Raw genomic sequence first — 16,053 nt, forward strand, 5'->3', positions numbered from 1 at the left:
CTCCACTTCTCAATAATACAGGGGTGTCGAACACATTTGCGTGGATGGTTTCCCTTAGATGGTTGTGTGTATGTACGTATACATATAAATATTAGGGGTGTCATAATTAGTGCGGTCATTTTGAGTTCATTTAAAGTTTCTTTAATGCAGAGGTGGGCAATCTCGGTCCTCGAATTTTGGAGGTTTCTCACTTCCAACACAAGCCGATTCCAATCAACAGGATCGTTATCAGGCGTATGCAGAGCTTGCTGATGAGCTGATCATATATCAGCTGTGTTGGAGAAGGCAAACATCCAAAACCTGCAGGACTCCGGCCCTCGATGCCCACCTCTGCTTTAATGCCAATCATTTTTTTTAGCGGACAATTAATGTCAGCCCCTTACTTGGAAATCCTGTACTGGGGGGGATTCTAGTCGCAACGCAGCAGACACGTCCACATCAAAATTTATTAGTAATTGATTTAATAATAATGCAAAGATTTGTGGAGACTGGGGTCAAGTAGTAAAAAAAAAAAAAAAAAAAGTGCAGAATTTTAAAGGTTATTTCATGTTAAAGATTAGATAGCTCTGAATATGAAAAGAAAATGCACTGAGCTGTCACCAATGTCTTACAAGTGCAATAATGCCATCTAGTGGCAGAAAAATGATCTCAACACAAATCAATAGCTCTCTTGTTTTTTTTACAGTACAGTATATCTTTTTAATTTTAACAAAATTTTATGAATTATTATGAAATTACTGTATCAATGACTACAAGATGCTGCCATATTTCTATTGCTTTAGCATTTTGTCCACTTTTATGTTAAGAGTATAACAACTTAGAAAATAAATATTTTATTGTACGTTTAGAACATATATAAAATTTGCGATTAATGGTAAGCGTGAGTTAATTATTGAAGTCATGCGATTAATTACGATAAAAAAAAATAATCGCCTGACACCCCTAATAAATATGTGTACAGTGCAAACACACGCACACACCTCAACCATCAAAAATGATTGCCTACCCCCATTCCTTACCCTAACCTCAACCGTAACCCAATTCAAACCTAAACTCTAAAACCAAGTCTTGACCCTCAAAAAGAGGTCTAAACTTGTGGGGCCCAACAAAATGGCCCCACAACTCTGTGAAATCCCGATATATTGGCCCCAATATGTCACAAAAACAAGACCACACACACACACACACACACACACACACACACACACACACACACACACACACACACACACACACACACACACACACACACACTTCCAGCTTTTATTGACATCGAACTCGGTCGGGTAAGCAGCAAAGTTAAGATGTGTTGTTTTTTACGCCGATGACAAAACGTCGATGGATGCCAACTTCAATGAAGAACATAGTGACGTTTTTTTTGCATAATTGTTAGAAATCTGCAGCACGCGCGTTTGCGCGAGAGCAATCAATCCACTGCGACGCATTCCCGCATTTTCCACACGAGCAGCAAGCAAAACACGAGCGTTATTAAACTGAAGTGTCACACGCGAGCGCGCACTAACACAATTACAGGGCAACAGAGCTATAAGTGCACAATGCTGTTCGCACATACATGCGCAGCCTCATGTCCTATACGAGAGGGGGAGAGGGGGGGGGGGGGACCTCAAGAAGGCACATTCATTGTAAAATATTTATTTCACGCATGCTCGTGCGCTCAAGCGTGCTGAATGATGATGTTAAGCATGGACAAACCAAAACAAAAGGCCAAGTTCTAGTCTCGAAAATTAGATATATTCCGCACATTCTACCGGTGTGCCTTAATTCAGTTATCTGTCACCTTACGCACCTCTTTTAATTAGAGGTCAATGACTGGATCAATCATGCCCTTAATCAATGATTACACCCCAATCACTTGTAAAGTCATTTGTCACAGCTCGCGAGCTCTCCGGGGACGGGGGGACGGGGGGGGGGGGGGGGGGGGTCGGAATACGCCTCAGGGTGAAAGAGACAAGCGGAGGCTCCGCCGTGCATGCAGATGCGTCCAGTTTCACGTGGACGGACAGCTTGAGCCGGGGAACTAATTCATTTCATGAACATTATCTTCTTAGTGTCACTTGACAGAATTGGTGTTGTGACATCACGCCGTGGCAACGTCGCAACTAACGTGACAACCAATGCAAGGTTGCCATAGCAACAGAGATGCTACAGTCCTGATGAAGCGAAAATGACAGCACACTTGAGCATTTTTTTTTTTTTTTTTCAAGGCAAAGCTGCGGGGAAAGCAGCACATGAGGAAATAAATGAGCGCCTGTGCGTATGCATCATCTTGTCCCTGATTTGTTTAACCACGCCGTGCTGTCCTCATCAGTTTGTGGCTAATCCCTGCAACGGCATCCCGGACATCCACACGGTTGTGAACGTACACGTTGGTCCGTCACCTCTACAAAATTCTATTTATATTCAAATAGGGGGGAGGGGGTGTATGTTGAGGTAGGTTACAATGAATTTACGCAGTTACCATTTCGCTCTGATGCCATTAAGAATACACAATAACCTAATTTTGGTAAAAAAAATAAAAATAATTGGACTGCCCTGCTACTTGGGTCAATTTAACCCAACTTTTTGGGTTATTTTGTACAAAACATCCCATTTTTTAAAACACAAAACAACTGAGTTGTTTTGATTAAAAAACAAACAAAAAACACACACACACAATAAGCTGGGTAAAATTGACCCAAGTAGCGGGTGGTCTATGTCACGCCAAAAATTGGGTTATTTTTGACCCAGCATTTCAAAGAGAGTGGGATTTTCTTGGCATCGTACACACGCTTAAATCTGCCAGGTTAAAACTAGCACATATTGGGTGAAATAGCTAACCCAGGGCTGGGTCCGACTCCAAAAGGGACTTATTTGGGTTATTTATATCCAGTGCATCAGGATGAAGATTTGATCAAGTGCATTGGGTTGAGCATTTTGACCCAATGTGCTGGGTCAAAATTTTGCTTCAACTTCAGTTTACAAAAAGTTCAGTTCTTCCGCCTGCCCAAATCCAATCTTCTAAATCAATACAATTGACCCAACCATCACTCTTAAAACAGCTGGGTCAAAAATAACCAAATTTTCGAAGCCCGACCTGCTACTTGGTTCAATTTGACCCAACTTTCTGGGATGTTTTGTACAAAATAACCAATTTTTTTTGTACAAAACAACCCAAAAAAAGGTTGTTTTGATTTTGGGCCAAATTGACTCAAGTCGCGCGTTTATCTCTCCCGCAAATGATTTTTGTTCCAGATTTTTTTAAGGATGTTGGGTAAAAGTAACCCAATATACTCAAAATCCGCAGCTACCCAGCAAGTGGGTTAGAAAACAACCCAGCATTTTTTAGTCTAGAATTGTACATCGTGTAAAATTTGCTCAATCAATGTTATTCACTTGCCGTTTTTTTTTTTTTTAAAGCATTCAAATTTGTCAGGGTTGTTAACATTCTTCTCTGTGCCAAGTTTATTTTTCACTTACACGTATAATATCGGGAGACCAGCTATCAGTCCATTACCCTCCTTGGAAGATAAGCACGGGGATGTGCTCGCCGGTTAGTGCCAGGAGTCCTCTCGGTGCAGGAGAAGGTCACACGCAAGCCTGCCACCAGGTGGGGCGAGAGTTGCTGATGTACTCGCGTCTGCAGAGGTCACATCCCCAAAGCCCACAGGCCTGAGGTGGGACATCAATCACGGAAGAACCTTGGACGCACGCTTCCACGAGAAGGCCACAGGCCCACCACGGCAGACCTTCTTACATTCCAACACCAAGTAGCGGATCAACGACTGCATCATATCGGGGGGATCGGGGCTAGTTGTATCACTTTTTTATGCTTTTATATATTTCTTGGAATCAATACATCATATATAAACAAAATGTATACCAGATGAAAGACCAAAGCCTTAGGTATATTTTTTTTGTATTCGTTTCATTTTCATACTTTGTGTTAGTGCAGAGTAATAAGTCATCAAATACAGGGAGTGAATATGTGACATGTTGCTAGCCTGGCAAGCCACACCCACTTTCTTTTTGGACAGGCATCCATAGACAGTTAGCGTACAACAGAGCCGTGAATCTCTCCGCTAACAAGTCCACATGATTTGCTGCTAGAATTTGTCTATGTACGACGCCTGTTTCAAAACATATGAAGTTGAACATTTTTACTTTGGGTTGTGCAAAACGGATAATATTATATAGTATTCCACTTTTTCGTTGCGCCCTCTGGTGGAGAAGAAAATTACAATGTGACAACTTACCAGTGATACAACTAACCCCTTACAGTACACATTTACCAATTTCTCAAATTATTTCATATCGTTTGTCAGCAGGATTGTGCAGAAACCACGAAACCAAACTCCACTAAGCTTTTCAGAAGCCTTCACGAAAGACATTGTGATGTTTTTAAAGTAAATAATACTTGGAGGATAATGAAAATTCAGATTTATTCAAAAAAGGTGGTGCTGATCCAAATGAGCGTTCTTTGCGGCGCTCCCCCGTTTGATTTAAAACGACTTCATTTCAAAAGATAATGTCAAACTGAAAGTTGCCGAGCTGTGCGATCGCACCTCTTTGCATTTCACAGCTTGCTGTGTTAGTCGCGTGTCGTGCATGTGGCATCCCGCTGCCACGTGTTCATGCATTTATGCAGGGTTTAATTAAATCTACACGCCCGCAGCAAACAATCACACACAGGATGGCGCTTGTATTCTACATTAACCAAAAGGTTAGGCCGGCATAAATAAAAAAGGCGCAAAGAGGAAATGGAGAAAACCAAGAGTGGTCTTGATGACCTCCCTTGGCAAAAGTGGCTCCACGACTTCAACATTGAACAGGTGGCGAAGTGCAAAAGCAGAAATATGAACAAGCGACGCAATATAACGCTAATGATTAAAAATGTGTTTTTTGTCTTGAACGTGCGGCGTCATAAAACAGATGCTCCTCGCTGCTGCGTGGTGGCTGCCGCCACAGCTGCCGCGCTGCACTTGAAGAATGCCAAGTGGAGAGGGAGATTTATGGCAGCATAATGGCGTGCACATCCAAGCGCGTGTCATTATGGGCAAAGTGGAAAATAATTGGGGGTGATTTGAGGCTCCCCTCGTTAGCCCTTTATCGCCTCGAGAGTAGCCATAACATTAGGTACACATGCACAGGCGGTGATGCTCGTAAACATTTTTCAGTCAAGTAACTATTGTTAAGTAGAATAAAGTTAATCCTCAAATATCATTCAAATTTACTTTGAATAATACACTTGCTTCTATACGACGCGTATTAGGGCCACATTTTATAAAGTGGCTAATTTGCGACCACAAATACACGTAGCGTAGCTATAGTCTAATGTGAGGATTCGTTGGTGGTTAATGGGACACGGTTTATAAAATGAAAAGGCAGGATGGATACGGATCATACAAGGCAGCTCGAGAGACAACACTTCCTGATCGCCTATCAGCTGACTAACAATAACCAATCAGAAGCTAGCATACATTAGGTAAATGCAAATGAGCAGCAGATTTGACACATCAATTTAGCTACTTGTACAAAAAAATAAAAACACCCAAAATGTATGAATGTGTAAATAATAATTCTGGAAAACATAAATGTACAAGTAAATATACATTTTAACAAATTAACGTAAATGCTTGATCCTCAGGCTGCGGGACCTTTGCAAAGAAAGGCGTCTTTGTTGCTGGCAGTACTAAACGCTTCAAACTGCAAATGCTTAAAAGGATATGGTTAATTTCTGCTAAAGCAATTACTATCTCCTTATTGGAAAACCCGACCAAAAAGTATTGGCACAAACATCCGAGCGTACGCTACGTGTATTTTCTCGCAAATCTGCCACTTTATAAAATCGCAAATTTGCCACTATATAAAGTCGCACATTTTTTTGGTTTTTTTCTCGTAAAATTGCCCCCACCCTCTAAAAAATATATATTCAAACGCCATTGTACTTCTACATGTAACATCAAAATTTGTGAGAATGACTTAACGACACATTTTTCTCACCCATAGTGCCTCCCTCGCACACGTATTTGAAATTTGTAAAACGACAAAGTCGATTTCATAGAGTAAATTTGACTATAAAAGACTCGATTCGGTCCCAGTCTAAACAGAGTAAACTTACTTCCGAGTGTAAAATAATATATATCATTAAGGAAAATAAAATAATCGCTCAAGGGTTTAGGAAAAATCCCACAGCCTTCAACATGGGAGACGGCCACACTGCTAAGCCACGCCTACTGTTGGATAACATTGTGTCCAAAAGGAGACCAATGCAATCGACAAGGTCTTTAATGGAACTACGGTGTTATTCCTTATAACATAAATAATAAGGATTTGAATGAGCCACATTCACAGGGCGTTTACAAGGAAGGGGGCCACAGCGGACTGGTTTTAAATAACCAATAATGACTGATGGGTGTTCATGACAGGATTTGGACGACAAACAACTAGATTAGATATTGACCCGGAATCCGATCACTACATTCCGCTGCCAAACTGGAGCCCTATGGAAGAGACGGCCTCCTGGCTAACGGATGTGCAATCCCTGCAGAGATAATTGCCAATGCCTGATTTCCACATTTAACTTTGCAGTATGGAAGAGAGTTAAATGTAGCTAAAAATGATTCAGTCATTAAGTTTGGGCTATAAAAAAAAAAAAAAAAAAGAAGTCAACTGCGTGTTGAAAAAGTACACCAAAAAAAACCTCAAGTCCCAAGCAAAAGATGCCTCTTCCGAATAATAAGAAGCACTTTTCCTGCTCCAATCTCCAGGGCGCACTCCTTCCCTACATCCCGCTTTTCTCCTCGGCGGCTCACGGAAAGCTAATCTCAATTTGTTTCACTGCGATATCACGCCACAGCTCCAGTGTGGAAGCAGCACCATTCATTCCAGGTTTGTCCTTGCTGGCTCTCTCTCTCTCTCTTTCTCTCTCTCTCCAATTGGCCGACTTAGTGGGCCGCTCTATTTGGCCGTGTGCTAGTGCTAAGCTGCCCTGCAACAACCCCACCCTTTTGATACAATTTGAGGCAAGGAAGCCTTTAAAGCAGCTCAAATAAGGACTGAATACTGCGTCCGTTAACTGGTTAACACACTTGGGGTGACATCGACATCGGCTCGTTGAAGACAAACAAGCGTAGGTTTTCCTGCGACTGCTGCTCTCCAAGTCACCCGCACATCTCCGCCTTTCATTTCCTCTTATGTCATCCTCTCTTCACCAGGACGTTCCTGTCTCTGGTCATGATGTCACAAACTCGTCTTTTTTTTCAACTCGCATCAAATCTGTGTCGACCGCCCCGCATGTCCCTTCGCGTCGCGTCAATAGGGCAGTAACACGCAAACAAAAACACGGTGCCTTATATTAAAGCCCTATTTGGACCCTGCGCTTTATACTTTGACAAATTCGCGTTAATTATCATTTTGTCGGCAGTTTGCGTCACGCAAGTGCGTACGACATCCATTTGGCTCTGTGATGCGTTTCCGCAGGCTTGTACTTGTCTTGTTCCGCAGCGAGACGAATGACAGAGGAGTGTTTTAATGGACTCTCCAGATGACATTGTGTGCGCTTACGCTATCAGTACACAGCAGTAAATAAGGCTGGGAGGGTGAAAAGCTGTCTCGATTATATTTTTTTTAAACAGAGAATGGGTGTAGTTGTGTCACTCTATACACAGACGAGATCACAAATTCACATATGAGCGTCCAGGCACACGTTACAGGCAATGTTTAACATTGGACGATTGCACCAGTGTCAGTTTTGGTTACAGGCTTGCAGGCCAGACGACAATCCGCAAATAAAAACCAGCTCACGTGGTTTCATTTAAAAGCACAAATGAATAGTCCTCATTGGGCATGTCGCATTTAAATGTAGTTGTCTGCCATTTTTTTTTTTTTATGTCTAGAGGGCTAAGCAAGCATGAGCTTGGAAGATAGAGGAATATCGTCATCTATCATATATAGTGCAAGCAGCACTGCCGAATACTCAGCTATAAAACGCATGCTTGGCATCTGAGTTATGACACTTTTTGGCTTTCGCAATCCCAATGTTGATCGAAAGAGGCACACGGGGTGGGCGGGATGGCGAACTGGCCACAATTTCATTAAAAAATATTTATACATTGGTCCAAGGGATAGACAAAGTCTTGTCTCATTGTATTGCAAAAAAAAAGGTGTATTGTCAGTCCAATGTATGTAATCGAGAAACATGGCTGGCACCCCTCACCCCCCCCCCCCCCCCCAGTTTATTTGTCCTAATAATAGTGGAGCAAGGAAATTACCGTAAATAAAAACAGTCTTAACCAACATAATTTTTTTGTATAAATGTGGGTTCCCCTTAGAAAGTCTTATTCTCCATTTAACAACGTTCTCACCCTCGGTTGTCTTCAGAAATACTTGGTAAACAGCGGCACATATTCTGGATTTTCTTTTCTTGTTTTTTTTGGGGTGAGATCCCATGTGATGACGCATAGCAAAAACATGGAATCATGTCGTCTCCCCCCAATGAAATGATTATGAAATGTTGTTTGCCAAAATTGATAATTTTGGAAAGCGGTTATAGCACCACCTTCCAAATGGAATATAAACCCAGTAGGGTTCTGAGGTCTGCAGTGAGTCAAATGGAGACCGAGAGTTCAAAGCAAGCATGGTGAAGCAGCATTTAGCTGTTATGCTGCACGCAAATGGAATAAGCCGGAGTAAACAGGACTGAAGTAAGACCCAAGTTTGAAATGCTTTTAAATCCAGGTTAAAAAAACGATTAACTTGCCTTGCCGTACCTGTTGCCTTGGCTCACACAAGTGAATGACTTTGGAAAATATAGTCGAAAGAAAAGTGCTGCGTTGGGAGTTGCAGGGTCACGGTGGCTGCAACAGGGATGGTATTTTCCTTTTTAGTGAGAGAGAGCAAGCGAGAAAGAGAGAGAGAGAGCGGGAGAGAGCAAGCGAGAGAGACACAGAAAGAGAGAGAGAGACAGAGAGGTTGGAGGTTTTGTCTCTCTCGCTCATACAAAAACCTTTTCTTCTGCTCATGAAAAGGACCCATCCAGAAGCAGGTCGGACTTCTCCAAGCCGCTGTACAAACTGCATACCTGCCAGCTAGCCACTCCCTCCCCAACATCTCTCTCTCTCTCTGTCTCTCTCGCTCTCTCTCTCTGTCTGTCTCCTTCCACTCATTCATCCCTCGTTCTGCCAGCTGCAAGGCAGCGAGCGTGGCTGAAGGACACGGCGCGCCGCTCGCACTCGACGGAGGGACTCGGAGAGCTTGATCCGACATGGGGGGGGTGTAGATACCATCAGCGCTCCTCTTCCCAAACCCCTTCCTCGCTCTTCTGCTCATTGAATGTCACCTCTGGAAGGATGCTCGGATGGAGCGCTCCCAACGTCTCCTCACTTGTCTGCTCGGGAACGCAGGGCGGCATGAAGGACTCGGACAGGAGGAGTAAGTCAGGCAGCTTCAGCCCTTTCGAGCTGATACCTCAGGTCTGATCTGCTTGTGCACTTTTGGGACTTGCGCTGTCATTGTGTCTAACAGTGACGGGGGGGGGGAACAGTGGACAGTCAAGATTGAAGAATTCCACAATTGGGCGAACGGTTGTATCAAACTTCGCCAGAGTTCAAGGAGACTGGACCGGGAGTGGAACTGATGTATTTATTTGGATAAGAACATGAGCTGTCCAAACAACAGAACGCAAACGAATCAATTCAGGGCTCACCAAATTGTGATCTTCAACAAGCCTCCGTTTCGGTTTTGTGGTTTTTGAGGGTTCACACCCCTTCTTGCCTTTTCATCCATTTCCCCTCATCTGATCAGCTCAAGACAACCGTAGCGTTGTTCCATCGCCCTGGGTGAACGGGCAGGGGGGTGGCCCACGGTACCCCCCAAGATCTGGGCGCCACCGGGCCGCCAGCGGGCCCTGTGCTGGCAAGATGGCCGCCCTTGCCAGCTCCCTCATTCGGCAGCGTCGGGAGGTCAAGGACCCCCAGGCCAACCGTCAGATTGCCAGCAAGCGAAAGCCGTGCCCGAAAAGCAACAAGTCGCTCTGCCAGAAGCAAATCCTCATTTTGATATCCAAGGTCCGATTATGCGGCAGTCGAGGGAGAAAAATGGAAAAAAGACCAGGTGAGATCCACATTTTTTGGGGGGGGGTATTTTTGCCGCCTCTGGTCCATGTCTGCCTGCTGGTAATGGTCTCAAGCCAGATTTCAAATTAATCCCAAATGCAGAGGACATCCATGCTGTAATTTCCAGTCCAGATCTTAATCCCAATCTGGGAATCCTTCCAACCTATATTTCTTTTGGCTGCACACAAGCTTCAATGGGATCATTTCCAGTCTGGTCTGCAAATCCACTGTCCCAACTTGTGTTGTGTCTGCTTTGCATGCCGTTTGGTTCGACTCGATAGCGAAGCAATATCATGACAATGCTGTTATAGAAGCGAGTATAGCACGTCACCCCCTTTGCGTGGGGCCCGACGACTTTGTGTTCTACTTTTACACCCCTTGAGGCAAGTTGCAGGTCATCTTTACTTGTCTTGTGCGTTAGCGCGCTAATTGCGCAATTAGCCACTGTAGCTCAACAAGATAAATGCCACATTTTTGCTTATCTTCAACATCCTCCTCAGATTCATTGGAATATATACTTGGACTAGAGCTTGTAACTAAAGGAGCATTGAAGGATTGTCTTGATTGACGGCAATGCTAATTTGTGGCCAGGAAGTAGCTCTGGCTCCATACTGGACCAGTTTGAAATCAAAGTGAGCGCACCTTCACAAGGAAACGGTTAAATACGGGTAAAGGTCAGATCTTAGGTTACACGATGGACGGGAATAGGATGATTGAAAGGAATCATTATTACCAAAAGATATTTAAAAATGGACTATTGAGAGCCAGCTTGCTTTACCAGTGCATGTATGACCTTAAGGACATCGGGCACTGCAGTTTCGAGCCGAGGCGTCCACGCTATTCATGGGAATGACATTAAACTCACAAATGAGTTTTCCATTGTCACAAATTAGCATTTTGTGTGCATGTTATGTCAATGTTGTGATTAGCATTCTTCGCCTTTATGGATTTAATGATGACAGAGTTTTTTTTCAACGTCTTCGTGCAAGGTGTGCGGTGACTGCGGTTGTTATGCATCTGCTGCTCTTGGACGTGTTTATGTGCAAAGTTCACGGCGATAATTACGTGGGCAACCTCTAGCGGCAAGCAGCATCTGCCACGCGGGAAGTCACTCGCTTGCGCGATTACAGTCGTAAAATATGTGGGATGGGTCGCAGCAGTGCTGGGAAAGCGGCGACATTGAGCCATTGTTGTGGGGCAACGTCGCTATCGGCGCGGCCCCGACGCTTTTCACACGCTTATGGATTTATTATGGTAATGGCGAGACCCGAAGTATGGAGGCTGGGGTGACATTATCGGGTTCACCGTTTCACTGATGGGGTCTGTGTTAAGTACCATGTATGGCAATGTGCATCTTCATCATTCTCTCAAGGAGGCAGCGCACGCATGTCGTCGTTTGCGTGTGTCCTCCCGCCCGCTTGAAGCCCCAGCCTAAGGCTACGCTTGACCCTTTTCAAGGCTTCGCAGCAGCTGAATGACAGCTGAAAGAATGTGTGTGTTATTGTGGCGCATCATACCGACAGCTGTTTCTAATATTATGGTTGCCTTGTGGAGCTGTCGGAGATGCTGTCACGCATCCGAAGCAGTTTGCTTCTGCGTCACTGCCTTGTACGTGGAAAGTTAGGGCAGCCGTTGTTTCGCTGAAGGCCATTTCAGATTTGTTGGGTTTGTGTGTGTGTGTGCGTGCGTGCGAGCCAGCTTGTTCCTAAAATCCAACTTTTGTGTAACATTTGATTTTTGTGAGTTAAATTGCGGATGTAAAATATGGTAATTAACATTATAAAACTGCAGGGGTAAAACTAAGCCAATATGGGTTAAAAATGATTCAACCCAGTTTTTAGGGTGTATAGGCCTACTGTATATTTTTAAATAACAGTAATAAAAATAATAATAACTGAAAGTACTTTCTATTTAATTTTCCACTTTTACGAGTACTGTTTCCTATTATTATTACTTCTAATACATCAATTACTGAATGAGATAAATGCATAGAAAATCAAGTAAAAATTATTACTATAAATTATTAAAATAAAAAATTATAAATATCTGTATTTTCAAATCATATATATTTTATTTCATAATTAACTCAACTTAAGCTCATTAATTAAAAAAAATCCAAACTCATTTTAATTGTATTTTAATTTATTATCAACCAACAATGAATACAATAAAACCATAATTTACCAATATGTTTTCTATGAATATTATTATTTTAAAATAAAACAATTAAATAGTGAGATAAAGTAATGCAAAATGATCACAATTATTTTTTTTTGTATATAATATAATTTTTTAAACTAACAATGAAATAAACCTAATGATTGTAAAATACTCAGTAATTTAAGCTATTTTTTATTGGATGTTTCTACAGATAGATAAATAAATAAATAGATTCACTGAGTTATAATACACAACGTAACAATGTGCTTCACATGCTGTCATTAAAAGTACAACAAATTTATAAGCAGTTACAAACAGAGAACAAAGATTCAAAAGGGGGGGGGAATAAAAAATATAAATATATATATATATATATAAATATACAAATACATTTAAAAATATATAGTTTACTAAACTTAATAGACCATTTTTAAAATCATAATTGTTTGAAATTAACCAAATTATAGCAATGGAAAAGGAACCTGGATTTAAAAGCATTTACACTTTAATGGATGGGTGGATGGTATGTTTACAATATATATTAATTTACCCTATAATATTCACTCTAATAATAAAGTATACCTGCAAATCGGGTGACTGTATTTTACACTAGTATTGATGAACTCATGTTTTTTTAGGGTGATTTTGGGGGGGGGGGGGGGCGCATTATCCACAGGTGCGTGTTATTCAAATTAATGCCACAAATTATACAGGCCTCTTAATAACATATGTGCTCATTGGGCCGTACTTTCCCCACGTCTACCTTAACATTGAGCGCTTATACCTGCTCCGAAATGATGGATGCGTGTGGGCCATGTGCTCCCGCGTCCTGGCCTGACCCACATACTTTCTCCCATTACGCAAGTAACCACATCCAACCGTGCAAATGATGCCCCCGCACCACAGCCCACCCGTCTTATCCCAAGGTCAACTTGACCTACACGGACACCCAAATGAAAGCCCCTGCGTGCAAACAGACATTCCGATGAGCGCCCGCATCCACGCAAACTAACAACATCAGCGGATTGATGTGCTTACACAAACAAACGATGGGACGCCATGATAATTGAAGAAGCGGGTGCAGAGGGGAGATAATGTCGCCCCCCCATGTGCGTGCGCGCGTGCGTCTGATACGATCTAATGAGGACGTTAAGCCGCCTATTGGATATCAAAGCCAAACCGAAATAGCTTGTGTTGTCCTCTGAAGTCGCCGTGCAAACGCAGCCTCGAGGATAACAGCTCCGGTTTTGATCCGAGCCGAGCCGGGTCGGGTCCGTCGCTGAGTAGTTCCTGCTCGCTCGATTCATAATGTTGTGTCGTTAACACACATCGATCGATCGATAATGCGCGGCCGCGTTTGGAGAGCACACATTGAACCAGTCCTATTTACTGCCTCTATAGACCGGCCCGCCGGACAGGACCACACCAGGGAACAAATGGCCCTCTCTATTAGCTTATCTTCTCAAGGACATCGGGCCTTTCGCCCTCCCCGCCATGTTTTCTCGCTAAATCATTTTGTTTTGGGCCCGACGTCATCGAGTCCGCAGCTATTGTGCTGCTGCGTTACATCATGGCAGTGCCATTGTTAACGGATCAGTACAATGTGTGGCGAGCTGAATGTTGTACAAAACGGCATGGCAATGCGTCACAATATTAGGTACACCTGCACAACGCAATGGCATCCAATTCTGAAAAACAATGGCCACTGCCTCCTGTTGTGTAACAGACTCCGCTACCTTGTTAAAGGTTGCATTTGATGCGACTGTTTAGCGTTTGTGATGATGAACGTGCCTCCCCCACCAGCGACTTCTGGCTTATTGATTGATGGTTTGTTTTGCCGCAGAGTGTTTGTAGGGAACCGGCCAGGAAGTGTATCAATCATCGTTATCAGACAGAAAGATTTCTGCTACTTTTCCTCAAAAAACCTTGTGCCAGAATCTTTAACTCAGAGAGCATTAAGTGCACTTCAGACTCCGAAAGATAGATGGCAGTAATGCGCCATTAAGATGGTTTGCAACTGCCAATAGAACCCATCGAAGAAGAACAAAGAAAGGACAATGCATTAGATACAGGCGTGTTATTTAGGTCACATCGGAGTTCCGTCTTTGCCGTTTCACTGGATTGCAGCATTTGAAATCATACATATTTAAAAGTATACTTGACTCATTGAGACATTTTCAGTAATAAAGAGTTAATATTTTGTCCAGAATGAATTTGATAACTTCATTATTTTTCATGTACAATTAATACCTTTAAAAATAAATGTTTCCACTTACTGTCTACTGAAGATGACCTAACCTGTGCTGAGGAAGTAGGTAACGACCAATCATGGCTTAGGTAACAAAATATGAACTATTTTCTGCTGAAAATGGCTCAATGAGTCAAGTATCCCCTTTAATTTTATATTGCAGATGTTCTCTAACTAGCCACCTCTCCACCAAGGTTATTATAGTTAATGAAAACGAATGAAATAACTAAAGCTATAATTGGAAGAAAAATATCTTTGTGAAAGAAATCAAAATAAAAACAAAAATGCTTCATCTACAGCTACATCTTACGTTCGTTAACTAACTCAAAGTAACTATAATCATACCAAAAATGTTTACGTCTATACAAAAGGAAGGTCAAAATTGTCTTTAATACACACTAATTAGTGATTTATTTTTTTTAAATCTTGCACTCAACGAATACTCCTCAAATTTATAAATAAATATTGATGAGCAAATATATGTATTTATTTATAATAATTATGTTATATTATTATACAATATTTATCTATCTATTTATTTATTTATTTATGAACAAAATAAAAACTAACAAACCTGCTCTAAAAACTAATTCAAACTAATTGAATAAAATGTTTAAAAAAAAAGTCAAAATAAAAATAAAAACTACCAACAGGCCAGGCCCTGCCTTTTAAGACCGCACACATTCAAAGTCACAGATACTGACGTATGGAACATGACAAGGATGGCAACCCAAAGAACTGGAACACTGAGGAAAGAAATTATTACTTTGCTAGTCTCCCTCCACTTATACAATGCATATAAAAGATGAAAAAAGGAAGGAAAAAAAGTGGTATAGGCAATTTACAGAAGAACAATTTGAAAAAACTTAAAGCAGAGTGTATTTGAGTCTTGTTAGTGCAAAAAATAATAATAAATATATATATATATATATATATATATATATATATATATATATATATATATATATACACAGTATAATGTGCAAAGATCCAGATATTGGACCACCGTATTCAAGTATTGTAGGCTACAGAATATCGGTAGCTTTAATTCATCAGTATGGATCTCTCACGTTGGGTCAAATCCTCAACTTAAAACTTTAGGTATACTGTAACCCAGCATTGGCTCTGTCGCTTTTGGACCCAGCTTTTTTTCCCCCAATTAAGGCCACGTCTGACCCAAAAGTTCCCCGGCATCATCGTCTCTTTAAACAATGCTGACAGTTCAAGATCAGGATAGTAAAGCCTGCATTAGCATTTTATGTGCAATCAATTTGCCGCATGGTTTGTGCGCGGAAGCGAGCGAGACGTGGGTCACATAGCGATTGGCACTTTAGCGGCGCGCACACATCAACACACATATATGTCAACACGCACCTGCTGGTCATGAGCGTGACATTGTCCCTGACCAGGCTGACGCTGTCAAACTCATTAAGTCATACGTCATCTTTGTCCACTTGAGTGTGTGTGTTTACTTCTCACACAAACGCACACACGCTGCCCTGTCACTCATTATCTTGCCAGAATAAACTGTCC

At 42.0% G+C, this 16,053-nt stretch overlaps 1 protein-coding gene across 1 annotated transcript in view; it reads left to right on the forward strand.

Annotated features, from left to right (window-relative positions):
* Nucleotides 1–8,991: 8,991 nt before the first annotated feature.
* fgf11a (fibroblast growth factor 11a) overlaps nt 8,992–16,053 on the forward strand; it is a 36,003-nt gene continuing 28,941 nt past the window's right edge. Inside the window, exon 1 of the mRNA XM_086059545.1 lies at nt 8,992–10,110. Within this exon, the coding sequence (XP_085915671.1) occupies nt 9,918–10,110 (193 nt within the window). The 5' untranslated portion in view covers nt 8,992–9,917. The remainder of the gene's footprint in view (nt 10,111–16,053) is intronic.

This window comes from Leptonotus elevatus, chromosome 17 (genome assembly GCF_054856555.1).
Source record: "Leptonotus elevatus isolate MCC_2025b chromosome 17, RoL_Lele_1.0, whole genome shotgun sequence".
Taxonomy (NCBI): Eukaryota; Metazoa; Chordata; class Actinopteri; order Syngnathiformes; family Syngnathidae; genus Leptonotus; species Leptonotus elevatus.